Genomic DNA, 23519 nt, shown 5'->3' with positions numbered 1-23519 from the left:
GGGTTCCCAGTGGCGGGACTCCCGCGATCAGACATCTTATCCCCTATCCTTTGCATAGGGGATAAGATGTCTAGGGGCAGAGTGCCCCTTTAATCCACAAGCTGTGGCCCACTATAATGCCAAGTCTCTTACCATTATTTATTATAACAGAACCACCTTGGTCTTCATTCCATTTCTTCTACATTTGGTTAGGGATATACTCTGTTGTGTATGGCATGAGAAATAAGAAAACACCATTCAACTACTAGACTTCATTTTGCCAAGTCAGCAAATGCAATTTCTCTGTATATTCTGTGCAGTAACATTGAATAATAACCAGCCATTAGTCAAAATAAAAGGTCATTTCCATTGGAAGTTTATTTGAAATGGAATGTCTTTTAAAAAATAAATCACATCTCTCAGATATCATGAGTACTATTTACACACACAAAGCGGCAACAGCATTGTCTCTTTTTTCACAGTAGGTGACACGATGAAACATTTGGCAGATGATTGCAGCTTTAAGATTCTCTCATTTGCATATCCTCATCATTTGCATAATATGAATAGAAAGAAACAGAACAGCACAGAATCTCACAGAATACCTGATTGTACAGAGACATCATCATAAAAAAGCATTTACACGCCGCCTCTTGCACATATTCCTCTTAAACACCAGTAATCTTCAACAAGGGCAGCCAAAATTTTAATTGTGCTTCTCCCCTCGGCATCCAAAGATGGTACTATTATCTTTGTATCTCAGAACATGTTTATCATATTGGCCCTCATTTACTAAGAGTGGAGTCAAGTTTTCTTTGTGTTTTTTTTTTCCCCGACAGGTATTTTTCCATGGTATTTACTACTGTATCTTGTAGTTGGCGATTTTCCCTACTTTTTGCTTTTTATACACATGCTCTGAGCTGTTGGGTTTTCAAGAGCTCAAATCCGCCACATTTTATGTGGAAACCTTAATAAATTTGTAGTTTTTTTTTTATTTTTCATAAATGTAGGTTTTTTGGAGACATGTCCCTTTTTCGCAGATGGCCACGCCCCTTTTTTGGGTATTCTGAGTAAAGTGGAGAGTTAGTGTATAGTTTTTTGTCGGAAATTCTGGCGCACAACACATAAAACCCTACACAATCTACTCGGAAAAGCCTTAGTAGATGAGGCCCATTGTGTTCGATTTATTATTTTAATTAGAATCGACAGAGTACTGTATAAGGAAATTCAGAAACCCGAGACGTGATGCATTGCACAGGCCTTGAAAATGTACCTCTCTTTCTGTATATCTGGTCTAGATAATAATCATTGTATACATGTGTCATAGGCTAAGTTTTTTTCTGTCAGTTTTAGGAAAACTGCCACTGCAGTTTTTGAGCCAAAGCCAGAAGTCTACCACAAAACAAGACAAGAAAATGGGGAGAGCACTAAAGGGGCTATATCCTCGGTGACCTTTTGTCAAAGTCTCCTGCGGGGTGCACGTACACAAGTGTAAAGCATCAAATATGGAACAACCAAAGAACACGTAGGTGCACTCACCCCAAAGCAGAGACTGTCGGGTCTGGAAGTCAGATGACGGGATGCCGTATCACGGCATGGGCGCTGGTGATGTGTGGCGCTCGGAGGCCTCCACTTCTGACTTTGGTCAAAAACTGCAGTGGCAGTTTTCTAGAAACGGCCAGGAAAAAAAACAAGTGGAAACTTAGCCATAATATTCGGCCAGAGGATCATATTCCCATCCAGACAGTTTATGGGACTTTTTTGGCTTGCAACTATTATTATCACTTTAACCAGAGACCTGTGACATCCAAGACACTTGTCCGAACCCCACATAATAAACAAAGCTACATTCATGCTTTGATGCTGTTTACCTACTAATCTGGTGATCAGTACTGAACAAGTGTATGAACACATTCCTTAAAACACTGTAACACACTAACACGGGATACATCATCGGAAAATATGTGCTGTCCAGAAATGCTGCCCTTTGCCAATTGAGACATTCTAAATGGCTCAGTGTTTGACTGCTTCTTGGCAAGTTTCAAAGATGTGTTGTAAGGTTTCATGGTTCAGGTGATTTATAGTTAGAAACAGTTCTGCAAATAAAAGAAAATTCATATTCCTACAAAAAAAAAAAATCACCATTTAAAGAATGAACCTCTATTTACAAGAACATTATACACATTTCAAAGCCTTAAAGCAGCAAATATGAAAAAAAAGTACAAAAAAAAATTATAAAATGAAATTTAAACTTCATTTTAAACAGAGAAACATTATAAAGGTGATCTGATAATTGTAAAATTTCACCTAAATATTTCTCTACACAGGATTGCTGGTAGAACAATCCAATAATCGAGCTCCCTTCAACAAAAAATAAGTATCCAAAGCCAGGCTTTAACTGTAACAATAGGCATACAAACTGATACTGTACAAATCATTCTATCAAAAGGTATATACCTGTACTTCAATGGAACCTGATCAAGATTGGCTGTAAAATGGTGATGGATACAGACACATTCACACCAGAAAACCTAGGCAACTGTTTGTGTTTAGGTTGCTTTCATACTTGAGCTAAAATAGCATACGGCTTAGCATAACTGAAATACAATGTCAATCAGTTATGCCTTCTATCCTCCATAGAGGACAATGTAAAAAATACCAGAATCAAGATGAACTGCACCGTCATTAGAATGCATCATAAATAACATTCAGACTAGCGTACACTATGTTATCACAAGTTTGAACATAGCCTTAAAAGACTTATTGAGATTGTACAGGGAACTATATCATATGTTATAAAACAGCATGTGGCAGCGACAATAATAACAGAGATCAACAACGGTCCCACCCCCCAATGTGAACACCCACAATCATGTCGAGAATATACATTTTCCCCAATTAAGACACGATTCACATAATTATTTCACAGTATATTGGATTTATATGTCAGCAACCTATCAAAATGGGATGGAAACTTATTCAAGCATGTACTGAGACAGGACCCATTGATTTTATTGTCCCAAAAATATACATTTTCTGGGACTCAACACCATGGTTTGCTACGCTTTTGATTCCTGGGAAATACCCATTAATATTTGGGAAATGACCCAAACATAATAACATAATAACTAGTTGACTACATGAAAGTCAGTGAGCCCTGTATTAGTACATGCACATATAAATCGGTATCCAATTTTAACAGGCTGCCAATGTATATGTACAACGTACTGTTAAATCATGATGTGAACACAGTCTTAGTCACAAAAACAGCCATTTTTCTGTCCTGCAAACTTGTGAATTGACAGAATTAGTCTGGAATTATGTTTAATCCTGTTCTCTTCAAGTATGTTTTCTGAGATAACAGGGTTCTCTGGTTTTATTAAAACACTAACTCCTGCCTGCTAGGGTTAGAAAATAATAAACTACAACGTACTCTTGTCACCTGCTCCAGCACTGATGCTCCGATGAGCCCCAGTCCCTTGGTTAACCTGATGGCCCGCTGTCCCTCTTCTCATAATGATGTTCCGAACCCACTGCAGCCAATCTCTCAGGATGTAGTGGTGAAATTGTTTACAAATGTAGGGCCACATAGCATAAACATTTCATTCGAACCACCTTTAAGAGCCTCCTTAATTATGATCACCACCCCTAAGGAACATGTTTTGGCCTCAGTGCAATTGCACAGTTGGTTCTCAATACTGAAGCTAAACATACTCATTACATTAATAATGATAATAATGCCCAATTTCTGTGGGATTGACTGACCATCTGTGTACCAAGGTCTCCCAACTAATAGTCAGGCCTCATTTTGAAAGGTTCGCCCCTTTTCAGGGAGATAAGTCACAGCCAGAGGTGTCTGCCAGCTCCTAATGATCAGTGTTCCTCAACCTGTGGAATGGGAGCCACTTGGGGCTCCTGGGCCCAATGAATGTAGCCCCCTAGCTTTAGTATTGCGCACTAGTGCCAAAGATATTTCATCATTATTATTATTTAAAAAAATGTGGGACCTCGGCTACAGTACTAAGATGTATCATTTCCTAAGCAGATCTTGTCAAACCTTATCAATAAGAGGATGATTATTTTCATTCTAATACATTGTAATTGGACAAGCCATAAATAAGAGTATATTTCGCAGGTTTCTAACAAGTCACACCTGCCTCTGAACCAACATTCAGGCTTTACTCTTTTTACCTACTTTCAACATGAAACAGGCAAACATGGACTAGTCATCCGTGAAGTTCTCTCAGCCTTTATAGAGATAATGGAGGCTGGCTACAAATATACAGTGGCTAAAAGATGCAAACACAGCTGATAACACAAAGTCAGACAACATCAGATGGGAATTATCAGCCTGACCAAACAGAACCATTGGATCCTACTGTTTGATTTTCATCTTCCTCTGTCTTTTAGGTTTATTCAGCTGGAAAAATAAATATTTCATGTGGTTTAACTTGAGGTGTAAATCTCAGTAGAAAATGTCTGTGTCCTCCATAGTACTGATAGAGAAAGAAATACAGCATATCCTGGTCTTAGGTGTAGCATTGATACATTAACACTTTGAGAATGGAGAAGCCAAGCGAGACGTGGAGCAGATTAGACATTATTACACTGAGCTGATCGCCTTATACAGTCATGTTTGGCACATAGCAAGAAAGGAAGAAATAAATAGAACACAGTAAAATGAAGATTCATTGTGTCCACACATGTTTTCCATCACGAGTGTACATCCTATGGTCCATAGATAACTGCAGACATTCCTGCATGTCTTCAGCTGCAGCATATGGTCTTAGGCCAGCATAGTCATATGTCAATTTATGAATGTATTAGGAGAGTTGAGCAAAAGACTTCTTGTACCCAGTAAAGTGCGTCCTTAATTCAACCTGTAAAATAGCAATACACACTGAATTAGTGACATATGCAAAGACTGTCACATCCACGGGCTTCACAAGCAAAAGTTATACTATCATTTAGCAATGTTACTATACAGTCATCCCTTAAAGGGGTACTCTGCTGCCCCAACATTCAGAACATTTCGTTCCAAACGCTTGATGTGGGCAGCGGGGGTCGTGATGTCACACCACGCCGTCCTCAATGAAAGTCTATGGAAGGGGGCGTGGCGTCACGACCCTCGCTGCCGGGACCCAGTAGTCTAAACGAACGCTGGATGCTGCACAGAGATTGAGGGGGTCCCAGCTGCGGGGCTCCCACGATCAGACATCTTATCCCCTATCCTTTGAATAGGGATAAGATGTCTAGGGGAGGAGTACCCCTTTAAGTTACAATGGCCTCAAGTTACAATAATTTAACATACGATGGTCTTTCCTGGATCATTGTAACATGAAACACACAATGCCAGAAACAGTCTGGATATGTGGCTCATGTGAATGGCTGGAAGATTTGATCATTTCGCTGGTAAAACCCCTGTATAAGTGAAGTACTTGCTTTCTCTGTATTAGTTATTTTATCGTCATTTTTCTTCAGTCGTCATTTTTTCTTAATTTGGGTTACATATTGGAGACCTTGGAACCAATTACTAGTTTTCATAGAGTTTTAGTCTCAACATACAATGGTTTCAACATACAACGTTCATACTGGAACCAATTGATATTGTAACCTGAAGGATCACTGTACTAAGAAATGTCTAAAAGCATACATGAACATGAGGCCCCATAGCAAATAGTTTGGAATAGCAAAATAGCTGATCACAGGCATCATCATCAGTGAGTCAAGAAAGCCTGGTATGCCCTTAAAGGGGTACTATGGTAGAAAACAAATGTTTTCAAATCAACTGCTGCCAGAAAGTAAAACAGATTTGTAAATGACTTCTATTTAAAAATCTTAATCCTTCCAGTACTTATCAGCTGCTGTTTACTACAGAGGAAGTTGTGTAGTTCTTTCCAGTCTGACCATAGTGCTCTCTGATGACACCTCTGTCCACGTCAGGAACTGTCCAGAGTAGAAGCAAATCCTCATAGGAAACCTCTCCTACTCTGGACAGTACCTGACATGGACAGTGGTGTCAGCAGGGAGCACTATGGTCAAACTGGAAAGAACTACACAACTTCCTCTGGAGCATACAGCAGCCAATAAGTACTGGAAGGATTAAGATTTTTACCTAGAAGTAATTTACAAATCTGTTAAACTTTCAGGCACCAGTTGATTTAAAAAACTGACAAAACTGTATGAATTCTATGCTCAATACGGTTTGGATTAACCACAATGTTATAAAAACTATACGGGTGATATACTGTTTTTATAAACCATTGTAGACCCAAAAACAGGACAGAACCAGGAACAAAACCGTCGTTGACCACAATTTTGTGCACAGGAAAAATAATGCAGAAAAACGGAAAAGTACAATAACTTACACAATTATCACAAATGCATAGGAAATAGCAGGGCTCCAAGAGGTTGGAAGCCCTGTGATCATACAGTATTCCCCTATCATGTGGATAGGGAATAGGTTCTTAAAGGGGTTGTGTGCTGCCCTGCCTTTCGGAGCTCCGCACGCAGCGTCCGGAAGTTCATTACTCCGAACGCTGTGTGCGGGCTTCCGTGTTCGCGGCCGCGGCCCCCTCGTGACGTCACGCCCGCCCCCTCAATGAAAGTCTACCATAGACTTTGGTAGAGGGGGCGGGTGTGATGTCATGAGGGGGCCGGGCATGACGTCATGCCCGGCGGCCGCGAACACGGAAGCCCGCACACAGCGTTCGGAGTAATGAACTTCCGGACGCTGCGTGCGGAGCTCCGAAAGGCAGGGCAGCACACAACCCCTTTAAATGCTTGAGTAATCCTTTAGGCTTCTGGGATCCTCTATTGGTGCCCTAATTTAACATTCTGTGGCTGTGTGAAGGGAAGGAGATAAGTTGGATTTCCATAACAGAAAAACAGAGCTCTGACCCTAAAAGAGATATTCACAGAATTAAAGAGGTTACACTAAAACTAAATGTAACAATAAATCAACAACACTATAGAAATACAGTGCTATGATTCTTCTATTATTTTTACATTTAAAATTGTAAAGTGTTCCTCTTATATTTGAATCTATATTGGTCAGAAAAGCTGTGCTGATCTCAAGATTAAGAGTTATTAACTATATCTAGGATAGGAGGTAACTACCTGATTAGTAGGGGTCAAAAGGATAGGGTATAACTAGCTGACTATACTGGTCAGATGACTGGGAACCCTGGCAATTATGAAAACAGTGGCCCTTTGTCCCCTGGAAGTGAATGGATTAGTAGTGCACATGCTTGACCTCCACTAGATTTACTCCCTATGGCACTTCTGAACATAGCCGTGTACAGTGCTCAACAATGTTGAGCGGTCCCATAGAGCAGGAATGGAGTGGCAGTTAAGCATGCACGCTACACCTTCATTCACTGGGGGACAAGGGGCTACTGTTGGGGGGTGGGATTACCAGTGATCTGACCAGCACAAGCAGCTAGGTTTACCCTTTCCACTAGATACCTCGTTATCATGGTATATCCCCCTTATTTGGCACAGAATGTCTGACCAATTTAGATTCAAATATTACAGGAACGTTACAATTTAAAATATAATAACAATATAAGAGTTAAAGCATTGTGGCCCCCATTTTTCTACACCTTTATTTTGTGTGCTGGTTATATGTAGGAGCAGCACATTTATTAACTGGTCCCAGAGCATTTGATACATTTTGTGCAGGTCACATTTTCTGAAATTTCTCTCTTCACATACACCAAAAAGCTAAGTCTGGGCTATTGTAGTTTTAGAGACTTTTCAGTGGCTTTGCGTCTTTTTGGCTCCTTTTCACAAAAAGGCGCAGTTGATAAATCCCGTCCATATCATGTATATTGCCAAAATCTGTGGATTATAACTCAAAATCAGCAGAAATGTGTAAACAAAAAGGCGCAAAAAACCTGCTTGCTCCTTTTTTTGACCCTTTTTAGACACAAAAAACAGTCTAAAGACAATGATAAATGTGGGCCTGTATTTCTATTTTATTTATTGTTACATTTAGTTCCCGTCTAACAAGGCACAAAGTGTCTCAGCAGTATTTCATCATTATTTAAAGCTTGCCAACTGCTAGTCAAGACATAAGCATAAATCTACAATTGACCCTAGAATGTCCAAGGCCAGAATACAAATTGCTGAAGTCAGTATAATAATTCTTTTTGGGTTAAGCTGCTGTACGTTTCCTAAGTCTGAGCCAAAATGGTTTTGAAGAATAGAAGAATAAAAAAAAGGCATTTTAGGACATTCTGCACATCTGTACTAGAAGAAACTCAGTACTATATATTTGTGTACCAAATAATATTTAGCATTATACTCCCCTTTATATAGATGTTAAATGCTCGTACACGTCATGTTTTTTTCGGGTTCAACATTTTGTTAGATTTAATAATAACATTTCTATAATACATAATGACCCTGATTTACTAATAGTGGAGTGGAGTTTTCTTTGTGTTTTTTTTTCCCCAACAGATATTTTTAGACGGTATTTACTAATGTTTCCCTACATTTTGCACTTTTCCCTGTTTTTTTTTTTTTTTTTTTTTTTTACGCATGCTCCGAACTGTGGGGTTTTCCTCAGCTCAAATTCCCCACATTTTCTGTGGAAAACCATATTTCTGTAAATATGTTGGGATTTTTCAAAAATGTCGAGGACACGCCCCTTTCGGGTGACCATGCCACTTTTTCAGGTTCTCTCAGTAAACGGTCTGTTTTTTTGTTTTTCAATTCTGGCACAGACAGAATTTCTGGCACAATGCTCCAGAATCTGGTGCACAATCCAACAAAACATGTCGGGTTTACAATAGTAAATCAGGGCCAATGTGCATGTGTATTTGTGAAACCGTATTAAAAAAGTAAGATTGAATTACAATTGAGAAGCTAAAGTTATATGTCCAAACACTTCTGCAACCCCACTTGCACTGCTGAATTTCCCTATGTCAGTGAATTGGAATATAATACTAATGAGAACAGAATCTTTTCATCTCCATGTGTAAGCACTTACATTTGACTTCTATAGCAAATGGCTTTCAGAGGTGGCATTGCCACTGGCCCATTGGTCCAAGATACTGAATATTCCTCTTGCAAGTTTAAAGTGTCTTTGTCATTATGCAAAACTTTTGACTTGATCAGTTAGGGTTTCAGTGTACTGACCTCCACCAATCTTTCGATGCACTCAACCGGGGATCTTGATAGCAGAAGACTTTATTACATCAACGGTGTGACACGCAGGCGGGTAGGCGCAGAGGAGCCTCCTCTGTGCCTACCCACCTGCGTGTCACACCGTTGATGTAATAAAATCTTCTGCTATCAAGACCCCCGGGTGAGTGCATCCTTTTATTTTCGCCTTCTTGATGAAGATTTGTAAATTAATTCTATTTAAAAACCTTAATCCTTCCAGTACTTGTTAGCTGCTGTATACTACAGAAGAAGTTATTTTCTTTTTACATTTATTTTCTGTCTGACCACAGTGCTCTCTGCTGACACCTCTGTCCATGTCAGTAACTGATAGATTGCTGTGGAGATTTGTGGCAGAGGTGGCAGCAGAGAGCACTGTGGTCAGACAGAAAATAAATTCAAAATGAAAAGAACTTCCTGTGGAGCATCCAGCAGCTGATAAGTACTGGAATGATTAAGATTTTTAAATATACAGATTTGCTAAAATACTTCTAACTTTCTGTACCAGTTAATTAAAAAAAAAAATTCCATCGGAGAACCCCTTTAAGGACAACATAGTATGCATACAAGTCTGTAGGTTTACTATAATAAAAATGTTATTTTTATTGTGGCTGAAGGCTGCAGATATAGTAGCCTATATAGCAGATATAGGCCTATACAGCAGATCATTCTACAATGAGAGGGCTGAAAGAATCGGAAAAAGATTAAAACATGAGTAGGATTGAATATACCAAAATTCATAAGCACAAACCTGTTTCCTAAACTGCTGGGGCAAAGTTTACTTTGGCCAACTCGACTGCAACATATTCAACCAGTTGTTGGAGAAAGAAGATTTGACCTAATCACTTTAGACATGATAAACTGTGCAGCAATTCCCTCTCCATAAGCCATAAAACCTTAGTAAACAAGGACCTTAGATGTTAACTCAATGATCACGATGTTCGTTTTGAATGAGGTTAGGGGTGTGGAGGCATCATCCATTTTCATCTTTGCAATGAAACCCCCTTGACTTCACCAATAGTGATGCTTGCTACAGCGAAAAACTGTTGTACTATACTACATCTAAATAAAGATATACGCTAGGAGATACACTTTTAATTCTTTAGCCCCCTATCCGACAATACAAAGTATAGTATAAGCTTTGTGAAGATAATCCGATTGTTTTCTAGAATAATTAGGATGTCATTGTCACTCTGCTACACGACCTGATGTTCATCTGCAGCTTTGTTGTTGTACGAAGGAAAGGCTAATTCAAAATGTAGCTAATATTTCCCAAATACCACAAATGCAGTTAAAAATAGCAGGCAACCCAGCATCTGCTTACGACTTCCGATATCACTGAAGATAAATAAGGAAAGTATCAAGTGAATCATTCAGCCACTCCTCTGTTTTACATTTCAAAGCATTTATGTAACAGCAGAGAGCGAACAAACATTTATATGAAAGCATGTTAAAAGCTTATATTGTATATGTAAATTTTACAGGACTATTACTATTAACAGCGTGTTCCCAGACGACCAGAATGCCAACCACCATGGCTTCAAAGAAATTTAGAGTACCACTATTTCTAGTTACCATGAAGCCGTTTATGTATTCTTCATCCATATATTTATACAATCAACATAGTAAAATAGAAACAAAGGGTTCTTACTGTAGATATGGGAACACTGTTGTAAGAAGCTAGCACACCTTTGTAAGAACCAAGCACACCTTTGTAAGAAGCTATCCCAATTTTGTTAGTCCTTTAAAAACAAGAACATTTATAGACAACACTACAACAAACAGAACCGTACCAGTTGTACTTTCCTAGATGCATCAGCTACCTGTCTCTTGGGCTTTGTCTTTTTGTAGTTTGTTTACTCTAAGGGTAGGGTCACACGTAACGGACCCATTTTGTGCCTCCAGCTGTTGCCACCCCCCGTTCCATGCCACCCCCACATCGCTCCACCCCTGGCCTGCTCGCAGCGGCAATCCGCCCCCTACGAGTAGCCACACAAGGGGGCCTGCGAATCGCCGAGTCCACTCAGACAATGCAGAGCCGCCGCGATGTCTGAGTACACTGCACATGCGCAGTGTACTGCACTGTCAGAGTGCATTCGACGATGCGCAGGCCCCGTGTGGTCAGATTGCCACTGCGAGCAGGCCAGGGGCGGAGCGATGCTGGGGAACGGGGGGGTGGCAATAGCTGGAGGCACAAAATGGGTCGGGTCACCGGATCTGCAGCTTAAAATACGGTGCGGATCCGTTACGTGTGGTCCTACCCATAAGAGGTATTCTGGCCATAGACATCTTATCCCCTATCCAAAGGATAGGGGATAAGATGTCTGATCACGGGGGACCCACTGCTGGGACCCCTGCGATCTCTGTGCAGCAACCACATTCTATGCCAGGCTGCTGCTCCAGTCTCAGAAACCTGTGTTTCCAGGACTGGAGACGTGATGTCATGCTCCTCGTGACATCTGACCACGCCCACTCCATTCAGGTCTATGGGAGTTAGCGTGACAGATAGGGGATAAGATGTCTATGGCTGGAATACCCCTTTAAGCCATCATCCTCAAATCAATACATAGACAGGAATGGACACACTTCAAAAACAATTCCTTATACTATACTAATAGGACTAAATAAAATATCTCTGAAAGTCTACACCACATTTAAAGGATCTGTAGGTGATGTACAAAAACAGATGTCCCATTGTGGCGAATGGAGTTCTACATTTGACTCCACACTGTATTGACCCAGATCAAATATAGTGATCAAGGCCTGGAAGGGCAGAACTTTTGGCTTTGGCCTACTGCCATGATCAAAATGCTATATATTTCATTCTATGTATTACACTACACACTGAAAACCACAATTATGTACAGTGTTGGCCAAACTAATAGTAATGTTAAAAAAACAAAACAAAAAAAACATTTTTATAGTAGTTTTGTCCCGTATCTCAGTACAAACAAATTACACTAAATACAGTTTTATAAGAAAAACATTTTCCGATAGAAAACTACTGTTGATGATCCTTTGGTGAATATCAAGGATTTAGCTTGTTCAGAAATAGTGGACAAGTTCTTGCAGTGTTCTCTCCTACAGGCATTACGTGCCAGGCTGAGGGAAGTCTTCAGTTGCTGCTTGTTTGTTATGGATCTTTTTTTCATTTCAGACTTCAGCTCTGCCCATCGTTTCTCTATAGGAATCATGTCTGGACTGTTGCATGGCCAGGGTAACACGTCAATGCCATGATCCTCAAGAAGACATGTCACTTTATGATCCTTGTGACAAGGGGCACCATCATGCATAAAGATAATGTCTCTGATCTCTGTATATCTGCCTGGTTACACAGCAGACGGATCAGACGTTGCTCTAGGTGGAACTTGGATGGCTTCTAATTTATATAACCCTGCATAATGCATAGCCTGCCTGTCCTAAAGCTGTCATGACGCTCTACCCCATGACCAGAGTGGGGTCCTTGACTGGCTGGACAATACAGTCTTTCCTTTTTTATTCTTCAGGCTGTCATTGGACAAATTGCTATCCAGAACACCGTTGTGCTTGTCACTAAATCTGAATAAGTAACCAAAAATATTTTTTAAATAATATTTTGCTACCCAAATCAAAACAATTATGCTAATGAAATGTGATATTTTTTACTTGATTCCAGTCTGTTCACCAGTTTATAAACCCAGACAAGTCTTGTTTATTCAGTTGCTGTTTCTTCAAAGGTCTGCAGGCTCAAAGCCCAGAATCCAGAAGTCTTTTTCAAACAGAACTCAAACTTTTAAAGGAAATCTGTCATCAGTGTGACCTGGACTAACCTGTTGGTACAGACAGGTAGTGCAGATAACACTGATGACAATGGTACTTACCTTGTCCTGTTCCGTGCTGTGGTTCTCCAGCAATCCTCTACGGTATCTTCAGCTCCGGGCCTAACTTGGAGCATGCGCGGAGCTTAGTGACAACACTGCTGCTGTTTGCGTGTAGCGGGACCCAGCAGAGAACAGCAGCAGTGATGTCACTAAGCTCCGCCCCTGCTCCAAGTAGGGCCCAGAGCTAATGATACCGAAGAGGATTGCCAGAGAACCACAGCACGGAACAGAAGGTAAGCGTCATCAGTGTCACCTGCACTACCTGTCTGTACCGACAGGTTAGTGCAGGTGACACTGATGACAGATTTAATTTAAAGACTCCATATTGTTCCAGCAAGTCGGCTGGGTGCTCTGTGATTCTTTTTGGCATTCCATGATCGAAATTACTTTTAGTCATCCCGATTTGTTGTTTTCCTGTTGTCACCACATTTGCCACCATGTCTGGATGGCATGGTTTCATTGGCCATTAGTGTATTTATATTGGGCTATAGTGTGGGTAAATAGCTGTAAAAAGAAGTGTAACTTACATGTTTAAGTTACTTATGTTCGAAGTTCTGAAGGCGGGGAGCCGGCTCGCGCAGCTCCCCCTGCCTCATTAATATTTTGCCCCGGCCCACCCCCCTTCAGTGATGTCAGAGCCGGATGTAGCAGGGAACAGAGCGCTCATCACCCCCCCCCCCCCTTCCCGGCTCTGATGACATGGAAGAGGGTGGGCCAGGGTGGAATATTGAGAAGGCAGGGGGAGCTACGCGAGCCAGTCTCTGGCCTCCAGTGCACGGAGCTGTGGTGGCGGGGTATGTGGTGCAGGGCAGATGTTGTTACCCTACGGGCAGAGGGCATTAACCCCTTGTATTCGTGATACCAGGGCGTGGTTTAGCCTATAACCACCTGAAGGTATACCTCTGGATCCTGGGCTAGGCACGGAAGCAAGTTACGGATGCCAAGTTACGGACAATGGTAGCTTTACTGAGGGAAGGAAGTTGGTAAAGTCTATAAAGTTCAGCCAGGGCCCAAGGAGGTGACCAGTGATGCAGAGACCTTAAAGGGGTATTCCGGTGAAAACCTTTTTTCTTTTAAATCAACTGGTGCCAGAAAGTTAAACATATTTGTAAATTACTTCTATTAAAAAATCTGAATCCTCCCAGTACTTATTAGCTGCTGAATGCTACAGAGGAAATTCCTTTCTTTTTGGAACACTGATGACATCACGAGCACAGTGCTCTCTGCTGACATCTCTGTCCATTTTAGCAACCGTGCATAGCAGATGAATGCTAAGGGCAGCATGGTGGCTCAGTGGATAGCACTGCTGCCTTGCAGTGCTAGGGCCTTTGGTTCAAATCCCACTCAGGACAACAATAAATAACAAAAGACTTATTATTATTATTATAACCTCAGCAGAGAGCACTGTGCTCGTGATGTCATCAGAGAGCATTCCAAAAAGAAAATAATTTCTTCTGTAGTATTCAGCAGCTAATAAGTACAGGAAGGATTAAGATTTTTTAATAGAAGTAATTTACAAATCAGTTTAACTTTCTACCACCAGCTGATTTAAAAGAAAAAAGGTTTTCACCGGAGTACCCCTTTAAGGGCTTGCTGGGACTTGTAGTAGGACTAGACAATTAAATGCAGACCACGCTGGCTTGTCGGATGACAGGGACTGACTTGACTCAAAGCTGTGACTTTAGCTTACTTGACTTGATGGTGGCTGTAGGACTGGACTTTGAGGTCTACAATACTCTGGACACACACACTAGGCACAACTGCACTGGACCTCAGCAGGAAGCAAGAGCTCTAAGTGCCAAGAGAGAAGAGCTCAAAGAGAGCAAGCTAGCTCCACCCAGGGCTTATATGGAGGAGACTAGCACTAGCAGGGAGCCCATAGGTAACACTTGGGATTTTTGATCCCTGAACATTATCTTTAAGCAAAATTTGAAAATATGTTACAGTATCTTCAAGTCACAAGGGTCTTGAAGTGACATTTTCTCAAAGGGGTACTCCATCCCTAGACATCTTATTCCCTATCCAAAGCATAGGGCATAAGATGCCTGATCGCGGGCTTCCCGCCGCTGGGGACCCCCACGATCTTGGATGCGGCACCCCAGACATCCGGTGCACGGTGCGAACTTCGCTCCATGCCGAATGACTGGAGATGCGGGGCGGAGGCTCGTGATGTCATGGTCACACTCGTGATGTCATGGCCATGCCCCCTCAATGCAAGTCTATGGGGGGGGGGGTCATGACAGCCGGCCAGATGCGCTGCTGTAGAATACTTTTCATTTATAGTGATGCGAAGGCATTTGATTATAGAAGCACTGTGGGAGCCACTCATATGGATATATGTCTGACCCCTGCAGCGCATCTCTATACAGATGCCGCTGCAGCGCTATGAATGACAAGTATTCTTTCAGCAGCACATCGCACCAGCCAGATGCGCTGTTGTAGAATACTTTTCATTCATAGCGCTGCGAGGGGAACATATATATGCGCTGCTGTGGTAACATATATAACTGCGTTGCGGAGGGGAAAATATATAAATGCGCTGCGGGGGCAAGATATATATATAGAAGCGCTGTGGAGGCCAGATATATACCCCCCCAGTACATTTTTATTTATCTGTAAAAAGGCAGCACTGGTAATATTCAGTAGTGAGGTTAAAGAGCACAGATGAATGCGGCTCCTATCCATATTTCATATTTGGGCATATGGGTGTCATAAAGGGGTGTTCCTCTGCACACAACCTCCATGTATAAGCCATAGCAGGGAACAGTTAATAAAAGATGGACTATTGCTTGGCAGACTCATACTGGAGATGTACTACAAATAAATGTTGCCCATACACTTGAATTATGCCATATAGTACAGTATTTAATTTCCCTTTGGGCTTGAAACTTGCCCTGGATACATCCGCTGACTGCAGGTCTGTTTCTATTAAAAGGGGCTGTCTTGATGAGACAACCCCTTTAAATTATTTATGAAGGACACAAAGTCATGCAATGTCATATTTATATGAAAAGATACAACAACAAATGCCTCATAAGGGGCTTTCCATGTGACGTGTCAATAAACGTGACAACACATTTAGTATATTTTTTCTTGTATGATGAACACTTTGTCTACATGCTCCCTTTGTGTTTTTATTTAATAACATTAATTCCCACCCCTCTCCAGTGTTGGTGTTTATATGCTTGAAGATGTGAAGGATTACCTTGCATGTGTGTCAGATAAGCAATATAGACAATCGTTCCCTAGGAAATCTTTGAGCAGCAGTGAAATGAAGCATAGGCTTCCTTGCTATGGCAGTGTTATTCTTAGTACTGTGCAGATGTGTTACTCCCCTGGAGACAGGACCAGATGATTGTAGCGTATACTGTGACAGGACTAGCAAGGCAAGAGTATCATTAAGCTAAACAAAGAACAGCACCACTTACCCAGGTGCAGCAGCCAGAAGTATAGCGTAAGCACAAGCCCATAGCAGTATTAGAATGGAATGTGTTTAGTAGAGCTTTGATCACAAATTGTATTTATAAAAAATCCATGCAGTCATCTAGGGGTTTTACAGAGGCCTTGCTCATTTTCCCCAACATCCTGTACTATTTGAGCACACATCTGTACAGTCTCTCTTGTAAACTACTATAACTCTATTAAACTCCATACTTTGCAGTTATTTGCCAATAAAAACAGCAATTTTTGCATATTGGTAGTGGTCCAAGCATCTAGACCCAACAATAGAAGCTCCTTGATATGTGAGGGACATGTCCAATCATGTTTCAGTGTAAAAAAACAAACCCTTTGAGGGCACAGAATGTGGCCCTTCCTTTGAGGGTACGTATTTTCGGCAAAGTTATTTTAAGAAACATGAAAACAGGATATAGCACACAATCTGTATGGATGCAGAACAGCTAATGTATATACATAGACATTTACAGTCTTTACTGTGTCACCTAGATTTTTTTTCTGATTAGAGTAAGATACCGCAATTTTAATGAAAAAAAATTTAGAGGGAGTCATCTTGCCTGAGTTGTTTTTAACAGCAAATAGAGATATTATGCTTTACAGCAAGCTTCATGGACACAGGCAACAGTACACTAACTCTGTCCCATTGAAATAAATAGGAAAGGTGTCTTGGCATGATATTTGACCTTTTAGGGTCTATTCACACGTACAGTATTCTGAGCAGATTTGATGCGCAGGATTTTCTGCTTCAGATTTCAATGTAAACTGAACACAGCTTGAATCCTGCACATCAAATCTGTGCAGAATACTGTACATGTGAATAGACCCTAAAAGGTCAAATAACATGCCCAGACACCTTTCCTATTTATGTCAATGGGACAGAGTTAGTGGACTGTTGCCTGTGTCCATGAAGCTTGCTGTAAAGCATATCTCTATTTGCTGTTAAAAACAACTCAAGCAAGATGACTCCCTGTAACTTTTTTTTTAATAAAAATTGCAGTGTCTTACTCTAATCAGAAATAAAATCTAGGCGACGCAGTAAAGACTGTAAATGTGTATGCTTGAGGAAATTCAACAGGGAAGGGCAGGCTGATCTGTAAGTAACAGCTATTTTTTGTACATCTGTTATAACCTTTCACTTTTATCCTGTCTGTGATGATAAGGAGGGTACTACAGGAAAATTATCTGTATAGAAAATCTCTGCTAAGTTTTAGGTCTGGTAGCCAGCATTGACATCGCAAGATTTCACAAATTTTAAATTTATATAGTAAAATGGAAAATTTGGGTTAAAAAAAATTAAAAATATATTTAACATATTACGAACCTGATTTAAATAATTGAACTTGATTTAAATAATAGGTTACTTTCGGGTGACACACCTCACCATAACACCCAATTCTATAAAAGTAATCCATCCTATTCACTGTTATGTTTTAAACTATTCTACTACCCAGAACTTTTGTTTATCAATAAACATATATAAATTCAACACCAGCTCTAGATGATAGAATATTCCTACTAGAGAAAACTTTATGAAACAACAGAGATGGACGTGGTTTGTATTTTGCATCACAGGTATGGGGATATGTGGCTGGAGTGGCCAGTTATTGCAGAAATTACCTGGAACCTGATGGAAGTGCTGGTCAGGATGCTGGGTTATGCAGAGTTAGAAGCGCTCCTGATGCGGTGCCCATGTTGCTGGACCAGGTGCTGCTGCTTTTGCCTGGTGGACTTGACAGCCAGGATAGCTTGTCTATTCTTATATTGTACCATCTGCAAAGTGATCTCTGCATTCCATCCCTCGTCCTGTGGACACCGAAAATCAATCTCCCGGCCCTCTGCCATGACTACTGTAAAATAGACATATTTGCCTTTCCTCTCCACACAGTCCACTGTCTTCATGTTGGAGAAATGCAGCTCTTTGATCCTGGCCGGTTCGGCTGGAGTGCCAGGCTGCTGCTGCTCCAGCTGTTTCGGTGGAATGAGCAGAAGCCCTTCCTCGGTCAGCAGGCACCTCTTCTTCTTCCAGAGCTGCAGCAAGCCATCGCTCCTCTTCTCCAGAAGTCCTTCTTTCACCACCTTACAGCTACTCTCCAACATGCTACTCACTGATGGACCCAAGTGCCAAGGGTGAAGCCCTGCAGTGCCCAGAAGGGTATAGGATGACTTCAGCTGGGCAATCCAATTCGAGGTCAGACTCTGAAAAGGAATCATTAACAGTGAGGCAGTGACAATGCAATGTGCCAGGCAGACAGCAACACTGTGGGCAGAGGGTGACGGCAGCAGCTGCAGTCTGCTCTCACTCAATGCTTCTGCTGCTGCTGCTGCTGCTGCTGCTGGTGATTTCCCAGAATATGGCGTTTTACAGAGGCTAGAAATGGACACCACCTGCTGGTCAAACTGTGTCATTACAGATTTGTCTTCATATGGAAGATCCAGCTCTTTTCTAGTAATGTGAACTGTCTAGCTCAGTGTTCCCCAACTTGGGTGCCTCCAGCTGTTGCAAAACTACAACTCCCAGCACGCCCGGACAGCCGAAGGCTGTCCGGGCATGCTGGGGGTTGTAGTTTTGCAACAGCTGGAGGCACCTTGGTTGGGAAACACTGGCGTAGCTAGTATAATTAAAGGAGAACTCCAGAATACAAAAATACAAAAATTGTCCTCCATACTGCCGGCAGTAAAAAAATAAATAGATACATAACTTTCTTCACTCCCACGGTGCCTCTGGTAATCCACTCCGGTCTCTGCCGCGATCCTCTTCCTGGTTGCCGGTGGTCGGTGAGTCATACTGCACTCAGCCAATCACCGGCCACAGCGAAGTCCTAACCCGGCCGGCGATAGGCTGAGCGGCAGTGTGACGTTTTCGGCCCTGGCAGCAGGTGGCGGTGTAGTGAAGAATTTTGTGTCTTGAAGCGTTCTCACACTGCCGCTCAGGCTATCGCCGGCCAAGTCGGAACTTCGCTGCGGCTGGTGATTGCTTGAGTGCAGTATGACTCGCCGACCACCGGCAACCAGGAAGAGGATCGCGGCGGAGACCGGAGATGGTTACCGGAGGCACCGGGGGAGCGAAGGAAGGTATATATCTATTTATTTTTTTACTGCCAGCAGTATGGAGGACATTTTTTGTATTCTGGAGTTCTTCTTTAAGGCCCCTTTCACACTACAGGTATCATCCTGTAAAAAAAGCTCCGTTATTACTCCCGGCAAAAAGTCCTGAAAATGGCCGGCAAAAAATCCCATTCATGTCAGTGGGATTTTATGAGCATCCTTTTGCCTCAGGTATATCTGTTTTTACTAAGGTCAGTTATTTTTGCCGGCACAAAAGACGGTGCATGCACAAATTTTTGGTCCGGCAAAAAAAAAAAAATGGGTAAAAACCTGATGTTAAAATTTAACACTGAAGTCTATGGGAACCGGATGTTAAAAAATAAAAAACACATCTGTTATCATCAGTTATTGTCAGTTTTTTTTTACATCTTTTTTTTTTGTACCGAGCATGCTCAGTACAGCTTTACAAAATAAGGGTTAAAAACCTGATTAAAAAAAACGGATGTAACTGGTAATAACGGATGATAACGGATGAACAACATCAGGTTTTTTTTAAGAAAAAGTAACGGGTGACGGTCATCAGTTATCATCAGTTATTAAATCCAGGGTTTTTTCATCCGTTTTTGTAAAATAATGGCAGTAAAAAAGCAGGATGATACCTGTAGTGTGAAAGGGGCCTTACACATGTATACTACTGTTTAGGGGCTTCTTAGAACTAGATATATGTGAGATAAAGTAGTGAACATAAGAGAAGATAGTTTCCTAGACTTCCGATCAGTAATCTTATTATAATACATTCAATTTAATGCCAGTCTCTCCCAGTATGAAATTGCTTCCAACTTTATTATGTATTGACCTATGTAGACAAAACATACTTTACTTTAGGGTCCATTCACATGTACAGTATCCTGCGCAGATTTGAAGCGCAGGATTTGAAGGTGCAGATTTTATGTGGCAGATTTCAATGTAAACATCAAATATGCGCAGGATATCGTTCATGTCAATAGGCCCTTAAACTACTGCTGATTTCCATTTACATCCCTATATATTCTAATGTCATCAAAGATCAAACAAATGCTATTCAGTGCTGCATAAACAAATAGTTACTTCTAACCAGCTGACATAAAACATGACATGGCTAATGAATTCATGCAATGACTGATGGGTAATCTTTCATTAATATGTATATTACCCCAACACGTATGAATCTCTCCATAAATTCAATGTGAGTTTTACTTTATGGTGTGTAGTTATTACCAACACTGCCACATTTCCAGAGAATTCATATTTCCTACAGAGGCTAAAAAATGTGTTTCATGTGAATTAGAATCTGGCATGAACCTGTAAAAATAGTATGGTGATTTGGAAAATGTGATTCATAAATATTACCTTATTTAAAGTGATAGATGGCTAAAATATGTTACTAACTCAACAATATATGTATGGCCTCCAGCTAATGTACCTACCAGCGTAACACTAAACATTTGCCATTTTTTTTCATGTTTCTTCATTATAATCTGTGGTTTTCCATAGAACTGCACATAACCTTCCAGTTATCACAATGCATTAAGGCTGCTTTCACACTATAAAAATACCTCCTTATAAATGTCAGTCATAAAAATCTTGAAAATCGTCAGTTAAACGGCCATAAGAAAATCCCTAACGGCCGTTACAAAACCCATTATAGTCTATGGGATTTTTCTAATAGCCGTTTTAACCCGTTATTAATAATGGCCGTTATTTTGTGACGGGCGATAGTAACGGGAGAAATAGAGCATGCACTATTTCTTCCGTTTATTCGCCCATCACAAAGTAACGTCCGTTATTAATAACGGGCAATAACGGGTTAAAACGGCTATTAGAAAAATACCATAGACTATAATGGGATTTTCTAACGGCCGTTTGATGGCCGATTTTCAAGATTTTTATGGCGGACGTTTATAACGGAGGTATTTTTATAGCGTGAAAGCAGCCTAACAAAGCAGCTCCGAATATTGAAGTGCCATATTCCATTCTGATACATTTGTATCAATACAATTCAGTTTGCCCCCACTGACTGCTTCAGAATAGTGCTGCGGTAAAATGCTACACTTCCTTGGATTGGTATTAGTATACAATGAACTCAAGTCTATCACTTGCACATGGAGTTTATTGGGAGGATGTTATGCTATTAAATAACATTCCAGAGAATAGATGTGATACTTACTTGGCAAGCAGCGCAATAATGCTTGATGTCCCACCAGGCAGATATATAGATATATAAAATAAATCCTCCAGTAAATAATAGGCTTGTAATAGGGAGCGCAACTCAATCCTGTGTGACTGCAACAGCTGCAGCCTTGAGCTCTCCCTTGAAAATCTTCCCCTCTGGCTTTTGAAGCAATTCCCACCCACTGGCCGCAGCAATCCAGAGACATCAGAGCTAGAGATGTTGCAAGAAGGGTTCAGCTTCCAGCCTGGAAGTGCAGAGGAAGGAGTAGAGGGAGGGAAGACAATAGTAGCGGCACACCAATCATCATTTCTCCATATGACTTATTTAGTCGATTTCTAGATTGTGTAAGACAGATAATAGTGTCAGTTTTCCTGAGTCAAACTCTACTGTAACTTGGTAAATGGATTATTTAACCCATTTTCTAATATATGTACTGAAGGATTCTCCATTTTTTGATGTTATAAAAGAGCCCAATAATGTTTTAACCCCTAATGACATGACCTTAGGTTGGACGACAACTGCCAGGGATGTACTCCCCTTGGAGACAGGCTACACCATTACTATGGGGCTTTTTGTGAGAGGGGAACCAGTTCTGACCTCTTCCTGCTTCCAGACATAAGAGCCCTAGCCTTTTTTTTGGTAGCCACCACTGGTGTAGCTCATAGAGATTTCACAGCTTCCTGAGGATAAATGGGTTTTCCGTGGCACCTCTTCCGGTCAGCTCATTAAAGTGGCCCTGGCACTTGTGTGAGCACTGCAGCCTCATCAACACCTACCAGGCACCGTGCCATATCCATATTGCCTATCCTTAGGGCTTTGCCTGCTATTGCTACTTGTCCCATAAAAGTAAATGATGCTGGAAGTCATATCCCCAACAATCTTTTATAAGGATAGGCCATTAATATAACAGTCCTGGAAAACCCCTTTTTAATGATAGCTGTATAAATTCCGTGTATGGGGGGGGGGGGGGGATTACAATGTATTTATGCCTGTTGTGTGGAATAAAGACGTTAAAAAATATTTTTTATTGACATAGCTTAGGCTAGCATTTAACAGAATAAGTAGACAATTTTTATGCCACTATTTGGGGGTACGTACAGTACAATGTATTGTTTCTTCTGAACACTTTTTTTTTTTCTTTTTTTTTAATCCCACTAAGGGACTTCATCCTGTGATTGCTTTAAATGCTTAGATTATATACTGCAAAACAGAAATCTCTGTGCAATACACAGTGTAAGGCTCCTTTCACACTGACATTGTACCCCGTCGACAAATGTCCGTCAGGCACTTTTTTAGTACTGTTACTGGGAAAAAATGGGAAAAAATTTTGCATGATGCATTTTTCCTCCCGCTATTCTCCCCGGGTTCCCACAAAAGGAGCCTTACATGCAGACCAGGTAACCTTTGTAGGTAGGGTTGCTGATGGGCTTATGTTTCATGGTCTCTTAACCACACACCTCGTGGGTTAAATGCCAGGAATCTGAAATATCTGTTTCTGGCAACTGCAGCAGGTTTTCTGGTCCTGAGCCCAAAAATTCCCATACTGTTACAGTACAACATAGTGCTGTAAGCTACCCACTCTCTGACGTACATTATTACAGCATAGTGTGGAGAAGGGTAAACCCTGTGTTGAAAACCAGCAGAACTGGTAGAAATCTCACAGATATTTACCACCTTAATTTACCAATAAATACGCTTAAAGGGGTTTTCTGGCAAAAAGGATTTTTTGCAAACATGCCCAGTCAAATATGCCCAGTCCCTGTAGCCTCCAGTATCGCTGCTCCAAGTCTCAGCAGTAA

The 23519-nt window shown here is 41.1% G+C and overlaps 1 protein-coding gene across 3 annotated transcripts; it reads right to left on the bottom strand.

Moving 5' to 3' along the window:
- Positions 1–338: 338 nt before the first annotated feature.
- On the bottom strand, positions 339–21891 carry PHLDA1 (pleckstrin homology like domain family A member 1). 3 transcript variants are annotated; one of them, XM_056574088.1, is made up of 3 exons: positions 21715–21891; positions 18081–18659; positions 339–4859 (listed from the first exon to the last, which is right to left on the bottom strand). In XM_056574088.1, exon 2 carries the CDS (start codon positions 18558–18560, stop codon positions 18117–18119), a length of 444 nt encoding a protein of 147 aa, XP_056430063.1. In that variant the 5' UTR covers positions 18561–18659; positions 21715–21891; the 3' UTR covers positions 339–4859; positions 18081–18116. The 3 variants fall into 3 exon arrangements, with proteins under 3 accessions (XP_056430063.1, XP_056430062.1, XP_056430061.1); XM_056574087.1 differs by lacking the exon at positions 21715–21891 and adding an exon at positions 20975–21054; XM_056574086.1 differs by lacking the exon at positions 21715–21891 and having other exon boundaries at positions 18081–18884.
- Positions 21892–23519: the final 1628 nt, after the last annotated feature.

The sequence above is a fragment of the Hyla sarda genome, chromosome 4 (assembly GCF_029499605.1).
Source record: "Hyla sarda isolate aHylSar1 chromosome 4, aHylSar1.hap1, whole genome shotgun sequence".
Lineage (NCBI taxonomy): Eukaryota > Metazoa > Chordata > Amphibia > Anura > Hylidae > Hyla > Hyla sarda.
The sequence above is the reverse complement of the archived record's forward strand: the minus strand, read 5'-3'. Positions and strand labels throughout refer to the sequence as shown.